General features: G+C 37.9%; 1 protein-coding gene across 2 annotated transcripts in view; it reads left to right on the top strand.

Moving 5' to 3' along the window:
• The window catches only part of LOC126266620 (uncharacterized), an 85,805-nt gene extending 67,646 nt beyond the window's left edge, over window positions 1–18,159 (top strand). Inside the window, exons 7-9 of one of the 2 annotated variants that reach the window (XM_049970971.1) lie at window positions 763–1,183; window positions 12,482–12,738; window positions 17,715–18,159. In XM_049970971.1, coding sequence (XP_049826928.1) covers window positions 763–1,183; window positions 12,482–12,738; window positions 17,715–17,992 — 956 coding nt within the window. In that variant the 3' untranslated portion in view covers window positions 17,993–18,159. The remainder of the gene's footprint in view (window positions 1–762; window positions 1,184–12,481; window positions 12,739–17,714) is intronic. The other variant, XM_049970980.1, reaches the window with a different exon arrangement.
• Window positions 18,160–21,843: the final 3,684 nt, after the last annotated feature.

Raw genomic sequence — 21,843 nt, 5'->3', positions numbered from 1 at the left:
CACAAATATTTGGGGGGGGGGCGCTTATAAATCGTCATAGTTCACTGCCATGAGCTGCTGATAAATACATCTTTATTACAACCTATTTACCCTAGGATAATCAGGTATCAAAGATATTTAAAATATGTAGTAAAATACATAACAGTGATTTATGATGGATTTTATGCCATCTGATGCCATAAGTTTTAAGCTCCTGTGTAAGCTATTTTTAATATCTTTTGATACCTGATGGTCTGACGGAAAACTGGGTGTAATAGAGGTATTTTTGCCAGCTCATGGGAGTGAACTCTGATTTTTTAAAAATATTTAAAAGTTGAAGAACATACATGTGAAAATCGCCACCATAAATATTTTCAGGTCATAGATTGTTTTCATGGCTTCATTGTATATTTTTATTTTGTTCATGTTTGTTTAGTTTAAATCATGAAGGTAGCTTACATGACTTTTACAGCACTTTTATAACAGTTAGGCAGAGAAGCATCTGAGTCTGTAGGGCTTACTTCAAAGAAATCAATAATATAGGCCAAACATGTGGCATTCTATCTTCATCGAACAAAGATGAAAGAATTTCGTAGGAATACAGGGGTTTTTGTGTAACATTCATCCAAGGGAGTTGGTAGTGGTGAGCAGCATTTTTGCATTATTGCTGTACTTTGTTACCTGTTCCTTTTCTGTTTCTGTTTGATGCTCGAACTTTATTTTTAATGCCATACATGTGTTTAGTTGCTCATGAGAACTAAAAGAATAATTAATTATTTTCAGATGAATCTGATCATCTAGCACCATGGTTAATTGAAATCTGGAGCCCTATGCTAAACTTGTTGCAACAGAACCTCAATATTTTACCTACACTTCTGTGTCGACTTGCCTCAGCAACTGCAGATATGCAGTTAGAACATCATCAGCAGAGGGTTGCAGCACTTTGGATGAGAGAATTATTTGCAGCCTGTGCTAAGTCACAACTAGTCCTCAAAGTTGCATGTTCAGAATTTTCTTCGTGTGGCAAAAATGTACCAAAAGAACTGTGGAGTAAGGCGGAGAGACTTGTGGTTAAGAAGCAACCTCATCTTGAATGCATAATTAGTTTAAGAATTTCTGAATTACCTGATGCAACTTTGTCTGTTGATGATGTTAAAGAAATTCTTCATTCGCCAAACAGATGGACACATTTATTCTTACCAGAGTAAGAATTTTTTTCCCTTACTTTGGTCTTTAATTCCTTTGTGTGTGTTTCGTATGATTTTGGTGTACCTGACGTGTTATTCAGCTGCATGCATGTTGATTAACTTCTCAACCAGAACTTTCCGTGCATTCTTATTTCATGTTATTAACTATGATACAGCTGTTCACAAAGGTTATGGGGTTAAAGATAATACATAATGAGCTACATTGTGACATGAATACAACCAATGGCTTCTAAAAAAACACAATCATTCACCAAAGACTGGGGAACCATGCTGTAGATGCAGTTATTTAATGTATGTTGTGGCTGCATCCACACAAGTTTACCTTTAAGAGAAGTAGGGTAGATTAGTGGTGAGGCAGTATTGGAACATAATGTATGGGGGAAAGCATGAGTCAGAGCTTGGACTTGTCTTTCTCATGGATATGACTTTCCTGGCTAGAGTATGGATGGAAGATGGAATATCACTTTGGGGAAGGGGCATAAAGGGTTTTGGAGAAAATATTCATTCTTGTAAGACATGATGCAAGATAGAAGTAGTGCTGGTGGATGTGGTTCAGCTGTTGTTCATGTTGGTAAGGTGGTATGAGTAGAGTGCTCCTTGTGGATGGTTAATGGCCATGATTGGAGTACATGCAATATGAAAGGATATTTCACTTAACATATTATGGACTAAGTTTGGACAGCACACGCTTGTGAAGGTACCGAAAATTCCTTCAAGAATGTGGGGAGAATTATTGCTCATCTTCGCAGATTTTAAGTGTGGATTACAACAATGTATGGGAAGCCCACTTCAGATGGAAGGAGTGGCATTTATTAAATTGGGCAAATGGTTTGTGATTCCTTGGCTTAATATGGAGCCATCAGAGAGGTGGAGCTCAGCTTCAAAGAAATTGTCTTGCTGAGAATCATTTCAGCTAAAATATTTCACAGATCACTTTGGGATTGGGAGGAAAGATGACAGTGTATCTTACCAAGACCACCATTCCTAAATATATTGTCACTGAATCTGAATCAGGTAAGTAGTTCAGGATGTTGGGTGTGACAGTAGATGTTTCCTCCAGATAGTCGGTAAGTAGGGTGGCATATGGGGAATCTAAGAGGGTGCTCTGCAAGTTCACATGATTCCTCCTTTTAAAGAGAGAGACTTTACGGATAAGGAAATATTTGGGCTTGTACACAAGGAATGAGATGGTAGGATTTTTGTTCACAGCTTTTTAGGAAGGCACTTTTCTATATGTGTTTTGGGAAGCATATATATATATATATATATATATATATATATATATATATATATACTCTAGCTCAAGAGAGGATTTACTCCAAAATCTAGAAAGTTTTTGTGTGTGACGCCTCAACACTTCTGCTTTTTATTCGGTGATCTCCTTTATTCGTAAAGTATTTACATTCTTCCAGAACGTTCCTGACTCATTGAGTGCAACATAAACTCTCAGTATCCCAGCAGTAGGGGGGAACAATGGCATTCATATTACAAACCTAATGCACATGGTTATTCAGTACCAGTGGAATGGAACTGCAATACTTTTCATAGGATGTCATCATTCCAAGGCATCCAATAAATTTAGTGTGTGGACCTCCTCAAAAAAGGGTGTGTAAACAGTAAATTCTAACTTATTGTAGATTTCAGTATATTCAACCACTCCTCTGAGCATAAAATGAAGAGAGGTACTACATGTGATATAAATCGCACATTCATTTTGTGTGAGTGGTATGATTAGCAGGTAACTTACGGCTAGAGACTAAGATTTGAAACACGAGTTTCCCACTAATATCAAGCTATCTTCATTTCCGTAAACAAAACCGTACAAAATCATTATGGAAAAAGTAGACTGCTACTCATACTATAGAGGAGGCATTGCGTAGCAGATACACAGAATGGAAAGACAGCTATACATATCAGCTGTCAGTCAAAAAGCCCCCTTCCATACTAGAAAAAAAAAAAAAAAAACATTCATATGAGCATGACTCAGAGACGTAAGACCACTGTCATTGTCCACTGTGGCCGGACAGCAGAATGCAGCTGTTCCTGAAGCAGATATCAGTCTGCTGTGGGTTGTGGGAGTAAGGAGGTGGCATGAGGTGGGGAGGAGGTGGTATGGTAGGGTAAGGGTGGAGGAATCTGTAGTGCTGTTTCTGGGAGTGTGCAGGGATGTAGGGATGTGGTGGGGCTGCTAGGTGTAGCTGAGCGGTTTGGGGAAAGGGGGGGGGGGGGGGAGGGAAGGGTGGGAGTGAACAAGGAGAACAGGAGGAAAAGACACTAAGGTTTAGGCCAGGGGGAGGTAGGGGAACATAGAACGTACTGCAAGAGTGTTTCCACCAGCACATTTCAGTAAAGCTAGTGTTAGTGGGAGGGACCATATGGCTTAGGCTGTTAAGCAGTCATTGAAGTGAAGCACATTGTGTTGGGTGGTATGTTCAGCAGCTGGCTGGTCCAGCTGTCTCTTGTGGATATACAGCTTGTTACTTGTCATGTCCACATAGAAAGCAGCGTAGCGGTTGCAGCTTAGTTTGTAGATTATATGGCTGCTTTCACAGGTAGCCCTGTCTTTGATGGGATAGGAGATGCATGTGATCGGACTGGAGTAGGTAGTGGATGTATTGGACACATCTTGCACCTATGCTTGTTGCAGCGATATGAGCCAAGAGGCAATAGGCTTGGAGCAGGGGTGGAGTAAGGATGGGAAATACCCAGGCAAATGAGGAAAAATGATGTAAGTAATGTATAAAGTTTTGAAAGTGAAAAAACACATGCAGGAGATATAGTAAGAACAGGCAAGTTCCCTCCTCTATTGGGTGAGCGTCCTCCTCCTGCGTCCCTTAATTCAATTTTTTACCTTCTTCAATTTTTACAAAAATGGTCTATTGTTGGGAGGCATCTGTTATGTCAAAAAATAATTCCAGTGAAATTCTACTCAAAGGAGGTCATATGCATGTTTCAAGGAAGATAATATTATGAAAATTATAGATTGCTACTTGCTGTATAAAGGAGACATTGAGTTGCAACCAGGCACAACGAAAAGACAGCTATACTTTTTAGCTTTCGGCCAAAAGGCCTTCTTGTGAAGTAAAAAACATACACGCATTCACATTCACAGAGGTTCAACTTGTACACACACGTGACCACACTCTATGTCCAGACGCAGTAGTCGTGTGTGTGTGTGTGTGTGTGTGTGTGTGTGTGTGTGTGTGTGTGTGTGTGTGTGTTTTACTTCAGAAGATGGTGTGTGCCTGTCTGTGATTCAATGTCTCCTCTGTATGATGAGCAGCACTCTATCCATTTCATTATAATATTGTTCTTATTCCATCTTGCACTTTCCAGTTTTTGGTTTTAAGCAAGATAAACAGTTTTCAAGACATTATATCTGGAAGATTAAAAGTCTTTTGGCCCGTGAATTTGGCATAATTTTCAGCTTTGGTTTTAATTCAGTTAAATCTTTCTCCTCAACTGCTTGCCTTTTATACTTGGACAAATGTATTTATAGTACATAAATGTTAGTACTAAAGTCTAAAGGTAAACAAAGGACAAGGAAAAAAGAAAACAGTGACATTGCTTTTAAAACTGACATTTACTGTTTCTAAACAATTTTGCTATACAATTTCTTGTTCGGTATTATGTACCTTAATGTTAATTTCTCATGCAAATTAATAATTATTGTAGAATTAATAAACAGTTATTGTCTTTATAATATCTTTAAAATCATCATATATGTGATAGCTAAAATACCACAATATCTGTTGAACAGATAAGCTGTTGTGTGTAAATATTAACAGAAAACCATGATCCAAATCTTCTGTCAAAATCCTATGAAGGATCTACAAAATTGCATACCTCTTGGAAAGCAGTTTAAAAGTTGGTATCATGAGGGTGGCCTCTTTCTCAGACAGAGGAGTGATTCAATACTAATTTAGCATAGCAGTCTTAGTGATGATGGGCAACTGCAGCTACTAAACACAAAACACTGTGGATGTATTCAACAACCTTTGCACCAAAATCATAATGGTGTTTCTCTTCTTTCTCAAGCAATGTGTTTCAGAGCTAAAGAACAAACTTCAAACCTTTCACGATGGTTATGAAGTTTTTTCCCCCGGTGCCTCTAAGTCACTTTTCCAGTACATATGAAAGTCTTTTTTGAAACTGAATGGATAAGACAAAGATGTTCTTGAACTTCTATAATCTATTTGTGCAGCTTTTTGACTAATTAAATGTAAATGGACAGATGAAAAGATCTACTCACCAGGTCGTGGCAGGGGAACACACACTCAAAAGGATTTAACTTTCACAAGGTTTTGGAGCCAGTGACTCCTTCTAGTGGAAGAGTTGAAGGGGAAGGAAGATGGGTGAGGGAAAAGGACTAGAGAGGTTTACGGAAAGGGGTACAGTTTTGAAAAGTCTCCTAGGTCAAGAGAGGCTTACTGGAGGGGATGAGAAGGAAAGACTGATTAGTTTGTTTTTACATTGCATTTCTTAATGTATTTTCTCATAAACATAGCTTATGGTCTTCAATCACGCCAATGTTTTGTAAAACAGTATGAGCCTCGTACTTCCATTCTTTGCTGATGTATATCAGTTTCCAAGTGTCCTATTTCAAAACAGATTTACCACAAGCCAAACGAGTGATGGGGTCCAGCATTAGTCTTCTCTCAGCCCACAGAAAAGAAAAGAAAAGAAAGAAAGAAGAAAACCGAACTGTTCCACACAGCTTTCATAAGTTCACAACATAAACTGAACTAAACTGGGAATGGGTGCGGAAAAAGATCAGCAAGGGGAACGGTCACTGAATGGGAAGGAGAACTTTGCATTTTCATTGTTGGACACCTACGCCAGACTTCAACAATATTGAATGTACTAGAAATTTCATAAAGTTTAAGATACACACATTATTCCCATATACATGATGAAACTGAAATACCTTCCTCAGGTGCAATCGGCATTGAAAAAAATTCATTCGTGACAAGTGAAAATTTGTGCTGGTCTGGGACTCGAACCTGGTTTTCCTGCTTTACCTGAGCAGTCACCTTTACCACTTTGGCTACGCGAGCATGCTTCCCTTTAGATTCAAATTTCCAACTTGTCAGACACTACAGATGCAGTGTCACCTACCAATTACCCTCACTGCTTGAAGCCCTACGCAGATTTCTGCAATAGTTCGGACAGGCTGCATCCTAACTGAACGATCATTCAAGGTGCATATGTTCATGTGTCTTGTCTTTTCTTTGATATGTCCTGACGAGCCCACACCACATATTAAATTCCATATACTTAATTGTTATTTTCATGTACATAACAGACTAAGCTGCAAAATCTGCAAAAAAATATGTGTTAACTGTATCCTATTCAAACTCCCATATCTCCAACACTATATGTCAGACTAAAAATGTGCCCATGACCTTCCTTGTGTAGATTTTTATAAGAAATATTTTTTGTAAATACTGTTGCCTTCTAAAAGTGAATGGTTTATGCAAAAAAAAAAAAAAAATTAAAAAGTAAACCAAAATTGAATTTTGGAGGAGGAGGATAAAGAGGGGATGCACCCTCCTTAAGGGGACAAACTTCCCTGTTTCTTACTACTAGACCCTGAACCTCATGTGAGTATTTTCTCTAAGTTTCAAAACTTAAAAATTTATTTCAACCATTTGCCTTTCTCTTTTTTCCTACTATCTTGCATTGTGTACAAGAATATTATGTGGTTTCAGTGGCTCGTGGAATACCACTGTGGAAGGGGTAGGAAGGCTACTGGGTGGGATATTCCTCATTTCAAGGCATGATGTGAGATACTTGAAACTTTAGCAGAGGATGTGGTTCAGTTGCTCCAGCTCCTTGTTGTACTGAGTCATGAGAGGAGTGCTCCATTGTGGCCAGACGGGTGGTGTGGGAGGTGGTAAGTGACTGAAGAGACAAAGCATGGGAGATATGTTTTTTGCGCAAGAGTGGGAGTGTAATTTTGATCTATAAAGGTCTCGGTGAGGTCCTTGGTATATTTGGAGAGGGACTGATCATCACTACAGATGCAACCACCACAGGTGGCTAGGCTGTGTAAAATGGGTGGCAGCTGTTGAAGTGGAGGTATTGCTGAAGGATGGTAGGTTTGATATGGACTGAGGTACTTATGTTGCCATTCTAGCAGTGGAGGTTAACATCAAGGATGGTGGCTGCCTGGGATGAGGAAGACAAGGTGAAGTGAATGGGGGATAATGTGTAGAGTTTCTGGATAGGGTGTCCTCGCCCTTGGTGTGGATCACAAAGATGTCATCAGTGAATGTGAACCACATGAGTGGTTTGGGAGTCTGGGTATTTAGGAAGGATTCCTCCAGAAGGCCTGTGAATGGGTTAAGATAGGATGATGCCACGTAGGTGCCCACTACTGTGCAACAGATTTATTTGTAGGTGACACCTCAAACGAGAGGTAATTGTGGGTGAGCATATAGTTGGTCATGGTGAGGAGTTTGTAAGTTTGGAGTCAGGCAGGCATTGAGAAAGGTAGTGGCAAAATCACAAGCATTGAGAATGTTGTTGTAGGGAGAGGTGGCATTAGCAGTGATGAGCAGGACACCGTGTGATGAAGGAACATGCTGATGTGTCGAAGGAAACTGAGCATCCTTGTCAGTTGAAATTGTGGAGTTTAGGGAGCAATGTAGGAGGTGGGGTGAGAGGTTCTGGGATGAGTGTAAGAATTTGAGAAGGGACTGGAGATCACATTGGATTTCTGGAATGGGGTCACTGCCAGGATTTGTAGGTGGATGAATCTGATAGCTGGCGGAGTCTCTCTGCCAGATAATAATCCTTGAGGCTTAAAACCTCAGTGATATAGCCTCTGTTGGCAGGCAGGGTTATAATGTTAGGCAGGGTTATGATGGCAGGATTAGTTCTTAAGGTGCTGGGTTGTGGTTCTTTGCGCAGATGTGAGGTTGGTTTCCACATTGAGAGATTTGGGTAATGATAGTGAGGCAAGGTTCAAGGTTAAGAAATTCTGGAATGTTGACGGGGTGATTTTGGGGCAGTGGGGGTGGACCTCAATTGGATGGAGGTATGAACTGGATTCTGGATTCTGTACAGTGATAGGAAGGAGTAAGTTTTTGGGGAAACGTTTGTTGGCTGTGAGGGAGGTTTGGAGTCACATATGGAGGTGGATAGTTATAGTCCAAGGTGGAAGTAGGAAGTGAACAGGATGGGAAATTATTTGAAGTGTTCATGTACATAACTGCTCCAGTTTCTGGAAGGCAAGAGTTTGTGTATGAGATGGGATGAATGAATTTGAGATTGCAAAGCTGAAGAATTTTATGGCTGGGGAGGTGTTCTAAGGTGGTTTGGGGCATGATTTACATGGTTTTACAGGACTAGGTTGGTGAGGGTTACAGACTCACAGAATTTGAATAGAGGTGGTCATTGTGGAAGGAGTGGATGCAGCTGGAGATCAATAATTTGATGGTCAGGCGATTTGGGAGATTCTATGAGCTAGGCAGTATAACAGGGATGGTATGTGGGACTGGATTCTGGCTAGGGATAGGAGAACTTTTCTGTAGTGGTGCAGATGGAAGGAGCAAGAATCAGTAGTGGAGGATAAAAAATGTGTAAAAATATGCATGTGAAATATGCTAATCCATACTAGGCTCAAATTATTAGGCTAGTACAACCTGATTTCAGTTGGAAACATCCCTCCGCAAGATGCTCTATATTGTGACAACAATTTCCACCCTCTTTATGAACCAGAATGTCCCTGAACTGATTGACCTCCATGTTCGCAACAGGCTGTAGATTTCATACTTATTGTTCTCTATTTACAAAGACTGCCGACTTTAGTGTTTTAACCAGTAGTGTGTTAGAAGTTTTATGTATCACAATTTTATCATGGTTATGAATAATATGTCTCACATTAGAACATGAATATTGTTTTAATGTGGTTTCACCACTGCACATGATCAAAACAGAGGGAAACCTGTGCACATATTTGTGTGTGTCAGCACTCAGCCGCTACCTTTTGATACATTAAATAAAACTTGTAACACAGTGTTGGTTAAAACACTGAATCTGGCAGTCTTCCTAAACAGAGAACAGTAGGGATGAAATCTACAGCTTGTATGTCCTATGCTTTCCTGTATTTTACACTTTTTTGGATCAGTCCACTGAAACTGTAAAAAAGGGTTTTTTACTGTAGCAGCTTTTTTGTCTTATTAGGATGTATCCTTGTCCTCTTCAATTGTTTTCCTTTGTCTTTTTTCCCCATTAGATTTCCTACAATTTTTATCCTTCATTTGCACTGTGATATTTGCTTTTAACTGGTTTCTAACAATCATAATATATGCATTTGTTGCTGTCGCTGCTGCTGCTGTTGTTGTTAGTGTTTTGTGTTAATGAAATATGCTTTTGTTTTAGACATTTTGAATGAAACCTGACATATTAAAACCATGTGCTATGCAAGAACATGGATACCAATCCTTGTCTTATGCTGGACATTCACCTTGATTAGGCCAAAGCTTGCTCATAAAGATAGATTAGGGTTTGCATCCTTGACTGGTACATGCATTTAATTAGCCACAGTTTCATCTACATCTACTTGGATACTCTGCAAATCATAGGCAAGTGCTTGACAGTGTTCATCAAACCACCTTCACAATAATTTTCTGTTCTTTCATTTTTGAACAGCACGTGGAAACAAACAAACAAATATATCTTTCCATGTGTGCTCCGATTTCCCGTATTTTGTTATGATGGTCATTTCTCCCTATGTTGATAAGTGTCAACAAAATATTTTAGCATTCAGAGAGGAAAGTTGGCAGTTGAAATTTCGTGAGAACATTCCACTGTCTTTGCTTTTGCTCCTCTTTGAACTTTCTAGATGTACTCTGATAGTCCTGTCTGGTAAGGATCCCACCCCATAAATCAGTGCTACAAAAGAGGACCGACAAGTGTAGTGTAGGCAGTCTCTTTAGCAGATCCAATGCATCCTCTAAGTATTCTGCCAATAAAATGCAGTCTTTGATTCGCCTTCCCCACAACATCTTCTATATGTTCCCTCCAATTTAAGATGTTTGTAATTATAAGTCCTAGGTATGTAGTTGAATTTACGGCCTTTAGATTTTACTGATTCATCGTGTAACCAAAGCACCTTTTAGCACTCGTGTAGATGACCACACACTTCTCATTAGTTAAGGTCAATTGCCAATTTGTTTTGAACTTCTACTGACTTTACTAGATGATAAACGACAGCTTCATTATAATCTGCATATCACTGGAAATTACAAGTTTCATGTTAGTATATTGAATTCAGTGCAACATCTGAGTAGTTTCCTTAGCAAAGAGTTGTCATTTTATCTCCGTCTTGTATTTCTGTTTGTATGTTATTTATATTATATGACTTCATTGGCTAATTATGTGAAGGGCTAGGTAAACATTCTAACATGTTCAGTTCTAGATAGCACAATATATTTTACAACCTTTTGACATTCTTATTACATAGTTATTTTGATAGTTTACATCTTGGAGACACTTTCATATGTATTATACAGATAGGCACAGCAAAAAGACTAGCCCCCATCGTGAGTATGTACTACCCTTTTCATAAAATTGTCATTATTCCATCCTGGATTGTCCATTGTTTGTATATTTATACAGCTTGCCACAACTATCAGTGAAGTCACATGAGTTAGACAATCATTTTTTAAGCAGAGGTTACATGTGTAATCTGATAACAAGTCTGTCATGCACTTTATTTTGAAAGTATTGATTACAGCTTTAGTCCATATTTGTGATATGTTTATAATCACAAAAAGAGCAGACATCCACAGGCTGCATGTGTGAACTGGTTCCAGTTGATCCAAATAGTAAGAAATATGTCTACAGAGAATTAAGCTGAATGTTTTACGTGGAGACAGCATTTAGATTGTAGTTGCAATTCCAGTAGCTGCTTTTTTTACAACTCACAGTTTGACAAATGTGAGATCGGTAAAAGGACTTTTGTTGCACAAGGAGGATTTCCAACTGATAATGATGTGATGCGACTTCAGTTACAGCAGTGAAACATTATGCCAGTATTGTTGATGCTGTCTAATAGGATTGTTTTTCTTTACTACTGAGCTACCAGTTTCAGTCCACATTCATATTCTCACCTTTTAAATAATGTGGCACTTTTGCAAGTGAATGTACACCAAGTGACACACTTTTCTGCTAACTTCCGTGCAATATGAGAGAATGATGCACTTTGAGAATCAATTTCAAGTGTTATACTGTTTGCTATTGTTGTTAGTACCATATCATCTACAAGTAGGAGCAATTAATAGTGCTTTCTCTTTTGGAATGTGTTTTTCTGCCTTGCACATACCTCCCTGCCTTCTGGTAACACATTACCTGCAGCTGATGACTACAGGCAGAATGTTGGTCTAATTTACCTAATTTTAGTTCTTTTCTGAAAAAAATCTTGAACTCCAAATGAGAGAGCTTGTTTTTCATTATAGCTGTTCAACAAGATTAATGGACATCATACTTCAGGGATAAATGGTATGGCAAACACACTATTCAAAATAACTTGGTCCAGATACAGAAGTTGCTGTATGTTATTAAATAAGTATCTGTTTTCAGTTTCATTTTGGGCACAATATTAATCCATATTGAGAGACAGTAAGGTTGATCACAGACGACAAAGAAGCATGGATTTTCACTCTGCTTTCTGCAGTTTTGAGGGTATTGAAGCAGATAGAGATTTATTTGAATTAGCTACATCATGTGTTTAGTATCATTCAAGCTTTATGAAATACATAAACAACAAAATTGCCCCAAAATAATATTAATCTCCATTTCTTGCACTTGCATAATGGACAGCAGTGGCAAATGGAATTCCAGAAAAATTGAAAACCAGTTACAGCACTCAGTGATGCCTTGGAAGGAGGGACGGGGTGTATTGTAATATACTTTGCCCCTTTGTATTTCCTCACTCTTTAAAAGCTGTGTCATATAAATTTCATAACAAACAGCCAGAGTTCATAATTAAAAGGATTTTTTGTCAAACTGACTGCTAGGCAATGGCAGTCCTCTGTCACTTCAAAAGTTGAAAGTATTTTCTGCCTTGATATACAACATTTTGGCTTGTCAGAGATGATGTGTATTAATTAGCATAAGAAAGAGTGCAGTGTAGTGTGTAGATGGATAGCAGAAGGTAAGACTGGGGATGGAGGAGATCTGGAGAGAACCTATAATATTCAGTGACTAGTAAATTTACATATAGGTCTAAAAATGAAACACTCTATCCAATCACTTCTTGATATACCAATCTCCAATATTGACAGAATGCTGGAAGTGGTCAGTTTGCCGCAAAGAGTGAGAGAGAGCTTGATATCACTTGTTTGTATATACACTCAAGATTTGAATGTTTATGATGTGGATCCAGAGGAAGATACTGATGATGATCAAGTGCATACTGTGGCAGACCTAACGTCCTGTATACCAGAGGCAGTAACAGAGGAAATGACAGATTTTGTAAGCAATGAAGTTGTAGAAGAACATAGCATGGATGACACACCTGCAACCTGGAGTAGAAGTTGTGGTAAGTTCCTTTGTAAATGTGATTGAAACACACTTGATCAAATATGATAGGATAATAAAGTTTCTCTTATAGATTCCTAGAAATTTAATCTGAGTGTAGAGTTTCAGGATAACTGCACTGGTCAGTCAGTAACATAGTTTTGTCAGCCAGAGGTGTGTTTCAAAAAGAATATGTGCATCATAATTCTGAGTAATGATAAAGCATGCAATAGTAATAGAAAGCAGCACATTAAAATAATGGAGTTTCATAGAGTTTTGATATCGAAAGGAGAGGGTCAGTTACTCAGAATTTGACTTAGAGAATGCATTTAGTTACTTTGGAGCATGTATTATCGTTTCCATGAGACGCTAGGTTACAGTGAGCTGTAGGCAGCAAAGTACATTTCACTCTTCTCTTACTTTATTGTAGAATGCTTTTTCAAGAAAATTACTGGTACAAAATACACATTGAAATAATGCAGTGGGTAGGAGTGGAAGTTACTGCACGGAGTGGCGGCAGAAAGGGCATCTCTCACTAACATTGCTAAATCCATAGTAACAAGGCTGACCCCGCGTTGAAGTGGGACAAAGGCCCAAATAAAATGATGAAAATTATGACTTAAATAATACTGAGATATTCAGAATTTCTCTTTACTGACTGTGATTCACAACATCTTGCTTTCTGTTCTTTTTCGGTCTCAATGAAAGCACCCACACTCATCATCATGGAGTTTGCACACCTTTTTTAAATTAATGTGTGGTTTCACACATGTCCAAAACAACTAATTATATCACACAAACTTTGTCACACAAGTACACAACAACGAATGGCAGCATGATTGTTTCCCTTGACAGGAAGCCCCAGTGTAAAAACTACAGCAATGAAGGATGAAATGGAAATAATGTTCATAGGTCTAGTGACATAGCAACCAAGAGCACGTGACACTAAAGATACAAAAGCAAAAAATTTAAACAAATGATATTAGTGTTTTATGTAGATTTATGTGCATGAAAACTAAAGGCGATAACAAAGCTTTTAATTTTGTTCATAGGATCACTATTAAGTTAATTGTGGCAATCTACATCCACTGTTATTACAACACCACAACTAATCTGAAAACAAACAAAAAATCTACCTGCACGTAGAGAATGGTTCTTTCTTTAAACTGTGGAAAGGAAATTAACATGATGATGGTCTGGCTCCTGTGACTCTTCAAAGTTGACACTTTCAAAAATTGGTCGAAACAACACAATTTCTCTTAAATATTACCATGCATGTCACACCCTTTTCAATTAAAAGGTGATACTCATACACCAAATAAAAGTAGACGTTTCCACGATTGTGGCAAGGTGCAACACGTTGATGTAAGTCGTGCAGTGCAGTAAGAATAAGTCCACAGAAAATGGAACAATAAATAAAGGAAGACTTTACTGCATTAAGCGCAAATGCATAAATGCCTTTTTTTATCTACAATAAGATGTGGGTTTTGCTACTGTCTCTTTTAAGAAATGTGCTGGTTAGCTTAAGTCATTTGTATCTCGTAGGTGTTTAAGTGATCAAAGCTCTGTGTACCTCCGTAGCTAGAGTAATCTCATTTCAAATGTATAGGATTATTTCTTCCATTAAGCCATATACTGTCTTCTCACACTACACATTGTTTTCGTTCAGTATCTTCCTTTTTCTGTAGCATTGCCATTGTTGAACTCGGGCAGCTTCAGACTGTCAGCTTTCATTTGTCACAGCTCAGACCAATGTAAATTCACCATTGCCACACTTACACTTTCACTACTAGTACATTTTTGTAACTCCACAATGAAAAAGTCTGAATGACATAGGAGAGCTACTGAATTTTGCAGCTACATTTTGTGAAGTGCACAGGTTTTCTTTGGTAGTTTCAATGACTGTAAGAAATTGTGGGATTTATTATTTTCATTCATGGCTGTCAATTTTTCAGAATTACGCTATAACTTAGAATGAATTAATCACATAGCCGGCCGGAGTGGCCGTGTGGTTCTAGGCACTACAGTCTGGAGCCGAGCGACCGCTCCGGTCGCAGGTTCGAATCCTGCCTCGGGCATGGATGTGTGTGATGTCCTTAGTTTAGTTAGGTTTAATTAGTTCTAAGTTCTAGGCGACTGATGACCTCAGAACAGAAGTTGCATAGTGCTCAGAGCCATTTGAACCATTTGAATGAATCACACTTACTTATAGTCAAGATTGTGCACTACCAGCAAGGAACATATATAATAGCACACAAAAAATATAACCAAAAGCTATAAAAAGGAAGTTCCACATTAGATAAAAAGGCTCAACCGCCAATCAAGTATAAGCACAAATTTTCCAAATATAACCAAAAGCTATAAAAAGGAAGTTACACATTAGATAAAAAGGCTCAACTGCCAATCAAGTATAAGCACAAAATTTCCATTAAAATGCCTTAAAAAAGTCTTGTATAGAATTTTGATTGACAACGCCATGGGCTGATGGTGTAATGGGAGTTTGTTGTGCTTTCCAATACCTTAGCAGTGAGGCTGGTGGCTGGAACTGAGTTTTTGGAAACTACAGGTAAGTTGGCTATAAACAGTGTTTGGTACCTGAAAATGGACATTATTGGCACTGAAGTGTGCAAGGGGGCAACAGCATGTGTTAGTTGCCTTCATGTGCACAAAGTGTGCCTATGGCACTACTTGCCAGCATTGAAACCTGTGTACAGCTGACTTACCTGGATTTCCTGCAAACTCAGTTCCAGCTGCCAACTTAATCTCCAGGATACTGAAAAGCACAACAAATTAAAACTACACCATCAACCTATGATGCCACCATCAACTTTTCATAAATAAAATTATAGGGGCTTTTTAAAACTGTTTGACATAAAATTTATATTTGTACTTGATTGATGGATTGATAGTTTAGCCTTTTTATCTAGCATATAACTTTCTTTTTATGTGCCTTAATTATACTTTTTATTTTCTTTTACATATATTCCTCGCTGCTAGCATAACAATTTGATTGTATGCTAGTGTGATTAACTCTATGTTATGTTCATCACATACACTCTATGATTTTGCAATATGTCACGGCATTATACTTTATTGACAACATATTGGCATCTGTTAAGCCAGTATAAGTTTTCATAATATGGTTCTTGTACTTTACATACATGTATGGTCACGTTATGATGAATATTTTCATAAATTTTGTAGACTTCTGAAGATGGCACATTAATATGTCAAAACTGATCAAATGAAATAAATGTTCATATTATTCAGCTGGCAACTGAATGTCATTCTGAAAAAAAAAAAGAAATTTTTGAGATCCCTTTGGTATCACAAAATATTTGCAACATGATTTTCCCTGTAATAGAAGCAGTTTGCATTGATGACACATTTTAAAAACATAAGTTATGTTTTGTGCGCAAATATTGCAAACCAGAGTGCAGTTCTTGGTTTCAGAATAGCAAGGTAAATTCACGGCAATTGACACTTTTGCTGATCTTCAGTTAAGTTTTAAGTTATTTTCCTAAACAAGTGATTTTTAACTTCCTCATTGCAGACAAATGTGTGCAACATTCTAAATGTACAAGGTTACCCAGCGAACAAACTGTCACACCTATGAAAGTTTATATGCAATAACAATAAAATTAATAACATGTTATAATATCCCCTTCATTATACGTTCGATTGTTTCCATCTTGTAGGTCTTATCATTCTCTTGTCCTAAAACAGGATATGGTACAAATAAGGAAATTAATTTAAATGTAATACACAAGGTTTCTGACTGATAATAACCTTTATTAATGCTGTTAATTTTTTCACTATAATAAAACTTCACTGAGTACTATATTGTCAGCTCGTAAATGAGCTATCTGATTGGCAATCTAACTGAACCTGAACCATTTTGCACAACCATCACTCCTGCCATTGATAGGCAAATCATCAGAAAGTCAAATTTTTATGGCTAACCCATACATTCTGCTCACCAATGACTGTTAACCAATTTGTACTGTTGACGGCTCTAAACACAGGGCATAATCCATATATTGCTGTGACCATTAGATATTCTCCCAACATGCAGATGCTATTGCTCACTGGGCTCGTATGTATAAATCAATATTTGGACAATTTGGACAAGCTGTGAGAACTGTAACCATATGACCACTACTGTTTGAGCTTATGTTTCCTTCCATGCTGACCCCCATCTTATGAATACATTATATGTTGAGTGAAGGTATGTAGGCAATGTGAAGAAGAACCCTATTCTTAAAGCACTAAATACATGTAAGTAGACAGTAATAATAATAAATCCCGATGTGATGTAGTTCCGCTTCCTCTTCATCTTCATCTACATATACATGGTTACTCTTCCAATCTTGAATGGTGCATGGGAAAAAGGAACACCCAAATCTTTCTGTTCAAGCTCTGATTTCTCTTATTATGATGATCATTTCTCCCTACATAGGTGGGTGTCAACAAAATATTTTCGCATTCGGAAGAGAAAGTTGGTGATTGAAATTTCGTAAATAGATCTCACCGCAAAGAAAACTGCCTTTGTTTCAGTGTCTGCCACTCCAACTTGTGTATCATATCAGTGACACTCTCACCCCTATTGTGTGATACAGTTTGTATATTGACCTTCTCGTAGGTTGTCTGCCTCTGTAGCTGAGTGGTAAGCACAGCTGACTGACGTACCGGGGCCTACCTGCCAGGTAGGACATTTTAACCACTTAGGGACTAGGTCTTCTCTTGTCCTTGTGTTCATTTCATTGTCATTGATAAGCAAGTCATGAAAGTGGTGTCAAGTAAAAAGACTTGCAGTAGGCTGCTGAACAACCCCAGATGGGGTTTTCCAGCCAGTGTTGACAAACAATCATTTCGTCTACAAAGTATAGTAAGTTGTGAGTAATACTCCGAATGTAAGAAGTATTAACCTAAGTGAAGTATTCTAGATAATGTTTCTAACATTCCATACTAATATGGTCTCTGCTTTTTTCTTTACAGGTAATTTTGATTGGACCAGATGCCCTTTGGGGCTATTGCCATGGCAGATAGGAAATAATGTGTTGGATCTTGATTTTAACAGTGATGTTTCTTGGCAGTCTCTTAAACTGCAAGAGCCTGGAGAACCAAAAAGTTGTGATGAACATGACCTACCAAGCCAAATAGATTGGAACAAAATACTAAAAAAGAGGATAAGGAAAGGAAGAGTTACAAAACGAAAAAAGAAAATAAATAATGTACTTAAGAATGCCTTCCAGATGGTTTACAGTGCTACATGAACAGTAATAAAAAGTGATTACAGATAATACTGTTTGTTCTTGTTGCATTTGAACGTCATTTTGTACCATAAAAGGTTAATTCCACAACTAATATATGATCTTGTTTTTCATTTTGTATATACATGAAATTGATGGTGGTACATTAAAGGCTTTTGTTTACATGATAACTTGATTTTGCATTAACACAAAAAAGAAACTATTACACAACTGCAGTCTTCAGTTGTTTAAAAAATCCAGAAAAATGTTTCAACAATTGTGGCATAGTGAACAGCAGTATTCATGTAAACATATATCCACACTAATTTGCAACTTAATTTTACAATATAATGTGTAACATATTAGTCTTGTGCATTATGTCGGGGGTGTATTATAGGAGAACAACAGAGCTCATTTTTCTTTCCTTTTTATATTTTTAATTAAATGCGACTGATGTCATTCTTTGTGTTCCATGAATTCTGTCATGGAGAACCTCCAGTAATGTGAAACATCTCCAGTAGAAAACAGCATCTGTGATCAACTAGTTTCATAGACTTATTAACAATTAAAACAACAAATTTTTGACTAAATAATTTAAGTGGATGGATAAAACGTTGACTCACCAAGCGGTGGCAGAAACACACAGAGGAGGAGGTTATAATTAGACAAGCTTTTGGAGTCTGCGGCTCCTTTTTCAGGCAGAAGGGTGGAAAGGGAAGGAATAGGGGTGAAGGAGGAGGACTGGAGAGTTCAAGGAAAAGGGGTAGATTTCAGGAGAGTCACTCAGAACTGCGGGTCAGGGGAGACTTACAGCACAGGATGAAAAGGAAAGACTGATTGTTGGTGACTGCATTGGATGAGATTTGAAAACCTGAGAGCTTAAAGGTGGAAGACAGGGTAATATGCAAGACGGAGATTGCTGCTGCTGCTGCTTAAACATTTGCAGTAGTTAATAAGAGTGAATGCTATGTGCATTATACGTAACAGAGGTGAGGCGGGGGAGGGGGGTGAAAAGTAGATGGATGAGACAGTGAAAGATGTAGAAAACTAAAACAGAGTGCTCAAAAGAGTAGTTTCATTGTCTGGGGCAAGGATCCAGGTGGCACGTTTAGCGAAACAGGCACCGAGGTCATAAGTGTCATGTTGTAGAACTTGCTCTGCAACAGGATATTGCATATTGCCAGTATACATCCTCTGTGTGTGCCCATTCATCATAATCTATTCCTCTATGTCTTGCATATTACTCTGTCTTCCACCTTTAAGCTATCAGGTTTTCAAATCTCATCTGATGCAGTCCTCAACAATCGTTCTTTCTTTCTCATCCTGTGTGGTAAATCTTCCCATACCTGTGGCTCTGGGTGACTTTCCCGAAATCTGCCCCTTTTCCTTCACCTCTCTTCCTTCCCCTTCAACCCTTCTGCCTGGAGGAGTAGCCACTGGCTCCAAAAGCTTGCATTATAACCTTTTTTTACATGTGTGTTCTGCAACTGCTCGGTGAGTAGATTTTTTATCTATCCAATTAAAGTATTAACAATTAAGTATCATTAAACCACACTGCTACTGTCATTTCCAGTCCATCACTGCAACAGTAACAACAGCAGAAACATTTGTCAAGATGTGATGACAGATATGGCACAAATAAAAACACTATAATACTAACAGGAGTGACAATGTTCTGCTGTGTTAAGATCTTTCATATCTTACTTTCATAGCATATCGACTTGTGATGTGCTTTTTTTTTTTACATTTAGCACATAATACACTATTACTCTTCCTACAGGATGACCCTTTATGTCCTCTGTTGTAGAAAAGATGAGTTAGTATTCCTCAATTTCTGTTTTTGTCAGTAATTTTATTATATGATATTATATTAATATATTATATTTATTATTATTTTTTTATAAGACACACAAGGACCATAATTTTTATTAGCTTTGAGTAAAGCTTGTTTCTGATTACCATAGATATGAAGGGCTGCTACCGAGGGACACTAAGTTCATGTTTTATTGTCACAGAGGATCTTCTGTGAAGTAAGTACTGCTTCTATTTCCATTATTACGAATTGCATCAAGAGAAGCATGTCCCTGTCTGAAAGACTGGTTGCTGGACATAAATAAGCCAGCATCAGCAGATATCGTCAGGAAAAGTTCTGAGAATTTTTGATGCTAGTACATGACCATGAGCATTTATGTCTTTGCCGAGCATGCAGAAAACTTTTATGCGGCGTTTGATAAATGTAAAATTGATTCTATATTTTTAAAGTGTGTGGGCTTAACAGTATCAAAGTACTTCAGATGAGTTTGTATATTTCCATTTTTATCACCAAAATGTGATGGGAGAACTTGGCTGTTTCTTGCGCCACAGATCATAGTGGGATCATCAACATAAATGCTTTGACTCTCCTTATAACCAACCATGCACAAATGTGTGTTTACCAGTGGTGTATATTGTGGGATTATGATCTTTTGATTGCTGAAACAGTATACCAGATCTCAATATTGTCAGAAAAATCTGATGTTTTATAGTGGGTAACCTGATTTTAGCTAGTGAAACAACTGAAGTGATGGTCATAGTAGATTGTTTATTGTTAATGGTAGGGTGAGCCATAGAAACCTGTTTTTGGGAGTGAAACATCATGAGGGGATATGCAATTGTCTCAGTGTGCCAAGGCACTATGTAGCTCAATAAGAAACTAACAGATAACAGCACCAGCCATAAATAAGCAATAGGTTTAGCATAAATATATGATTCTAAACTTTGATTACAGCATCCACAGAACCAATATAATGGCAGTATAGTGTACAGTAATGAATTCGATGTAACTACAAAAAATGTGACATGAATATGCAGTTAGACTTAGCCATCTACACTGTGGGTTGCTGACAAAAGATCTTTTGTGTGGCATAACAAATAATTGCAGTGAACTCTCCTGATATTGCATCATAAAGAGCATTCAAAAGTTGATGTCACAGCAGCAATCATGGAAAGTCCTGGATTTGGGCACCAATTGCAACATTGTGATGTCAGTAGTAGCTACTCATTGCAATATAACACAACTTTATTTAGAGATATGTGACATATTATGAGGACTTTACAATAAGTCGGCATAGATACCAGCATTGCATCAAATTAAAGCAATAGATGCCTTTGTCTAAAGCAGTTCCAAACATTTCATACTCCAGCTGCTTCCTATCCTGGTAACTTGCAGTGATGGGGTAAGTGCTACATTGGTCCACTGATTCTGTTTCTGCTTCTGACTTACCCTAGACAGCTTTTTATGCTCAAAAAGCCATCATCCTATCTTATTAATGTAATACTTCTTAGATTCATGGCACTCCCAATGAACACTACATTGGCTGTGTGTCCCTTATCATACCTGAACTAACATGAAAATCCATGTTGATGCTGTATGTAAACTTGGATGTTACCTTCAGTTTTGTATTATGCATTTACTTATTGGAATGCAGCACCCCCCCCCCCCCTCCCCCCCGCCCGCTCATGCTCTCTCTCTACAATCAATATGAACATATGAAGCCTGCAAAACTTAAGCCCTACTGCATTATCTGCACCTGTGAAACTGCTTAGTACCACTTCCAGCAATGAATACTCATCAACATATACACATCAGCTGTGTTTTCATAATTCATTATTTCCAGTTACAATTCATTCAACAAATATTGCTACACTGGGCTCAGCAAACACTATGGAAACATCTTCTTTGACAAGTGCAGGGTTGGAAGTAACCAAACATCATGTGGATGTGTGTGTGTAAGAGATACTTAAATAAGAGCAGATTACTAAGTGGTTATACTAATTGATCATGTTAAATCTTTGTTGCCCCATTACACAAGAAATCACATTTTTGACCTAATTGT

The sequence above is a fragment of the Schistocerca gregaria genome, chromosome 1 (assembly GCF_023897955.1).
Source record: "Schistocerca gregaria isolate iqSchGreg1 chromosome 1, iqSchGreg1.2, whole genome shotgun sequence".
Lineage (NCBI taxonomy): Eukaryota > Metazoa > Arthropoda > Insecta > Orthoptera > Acrididae > Schistocerca > Schistocerca gregaria.
Note: the sequence above shows the minus strand (reverse complement) of the source record. Positions and strands in the feature narration are given on the sequence as shown.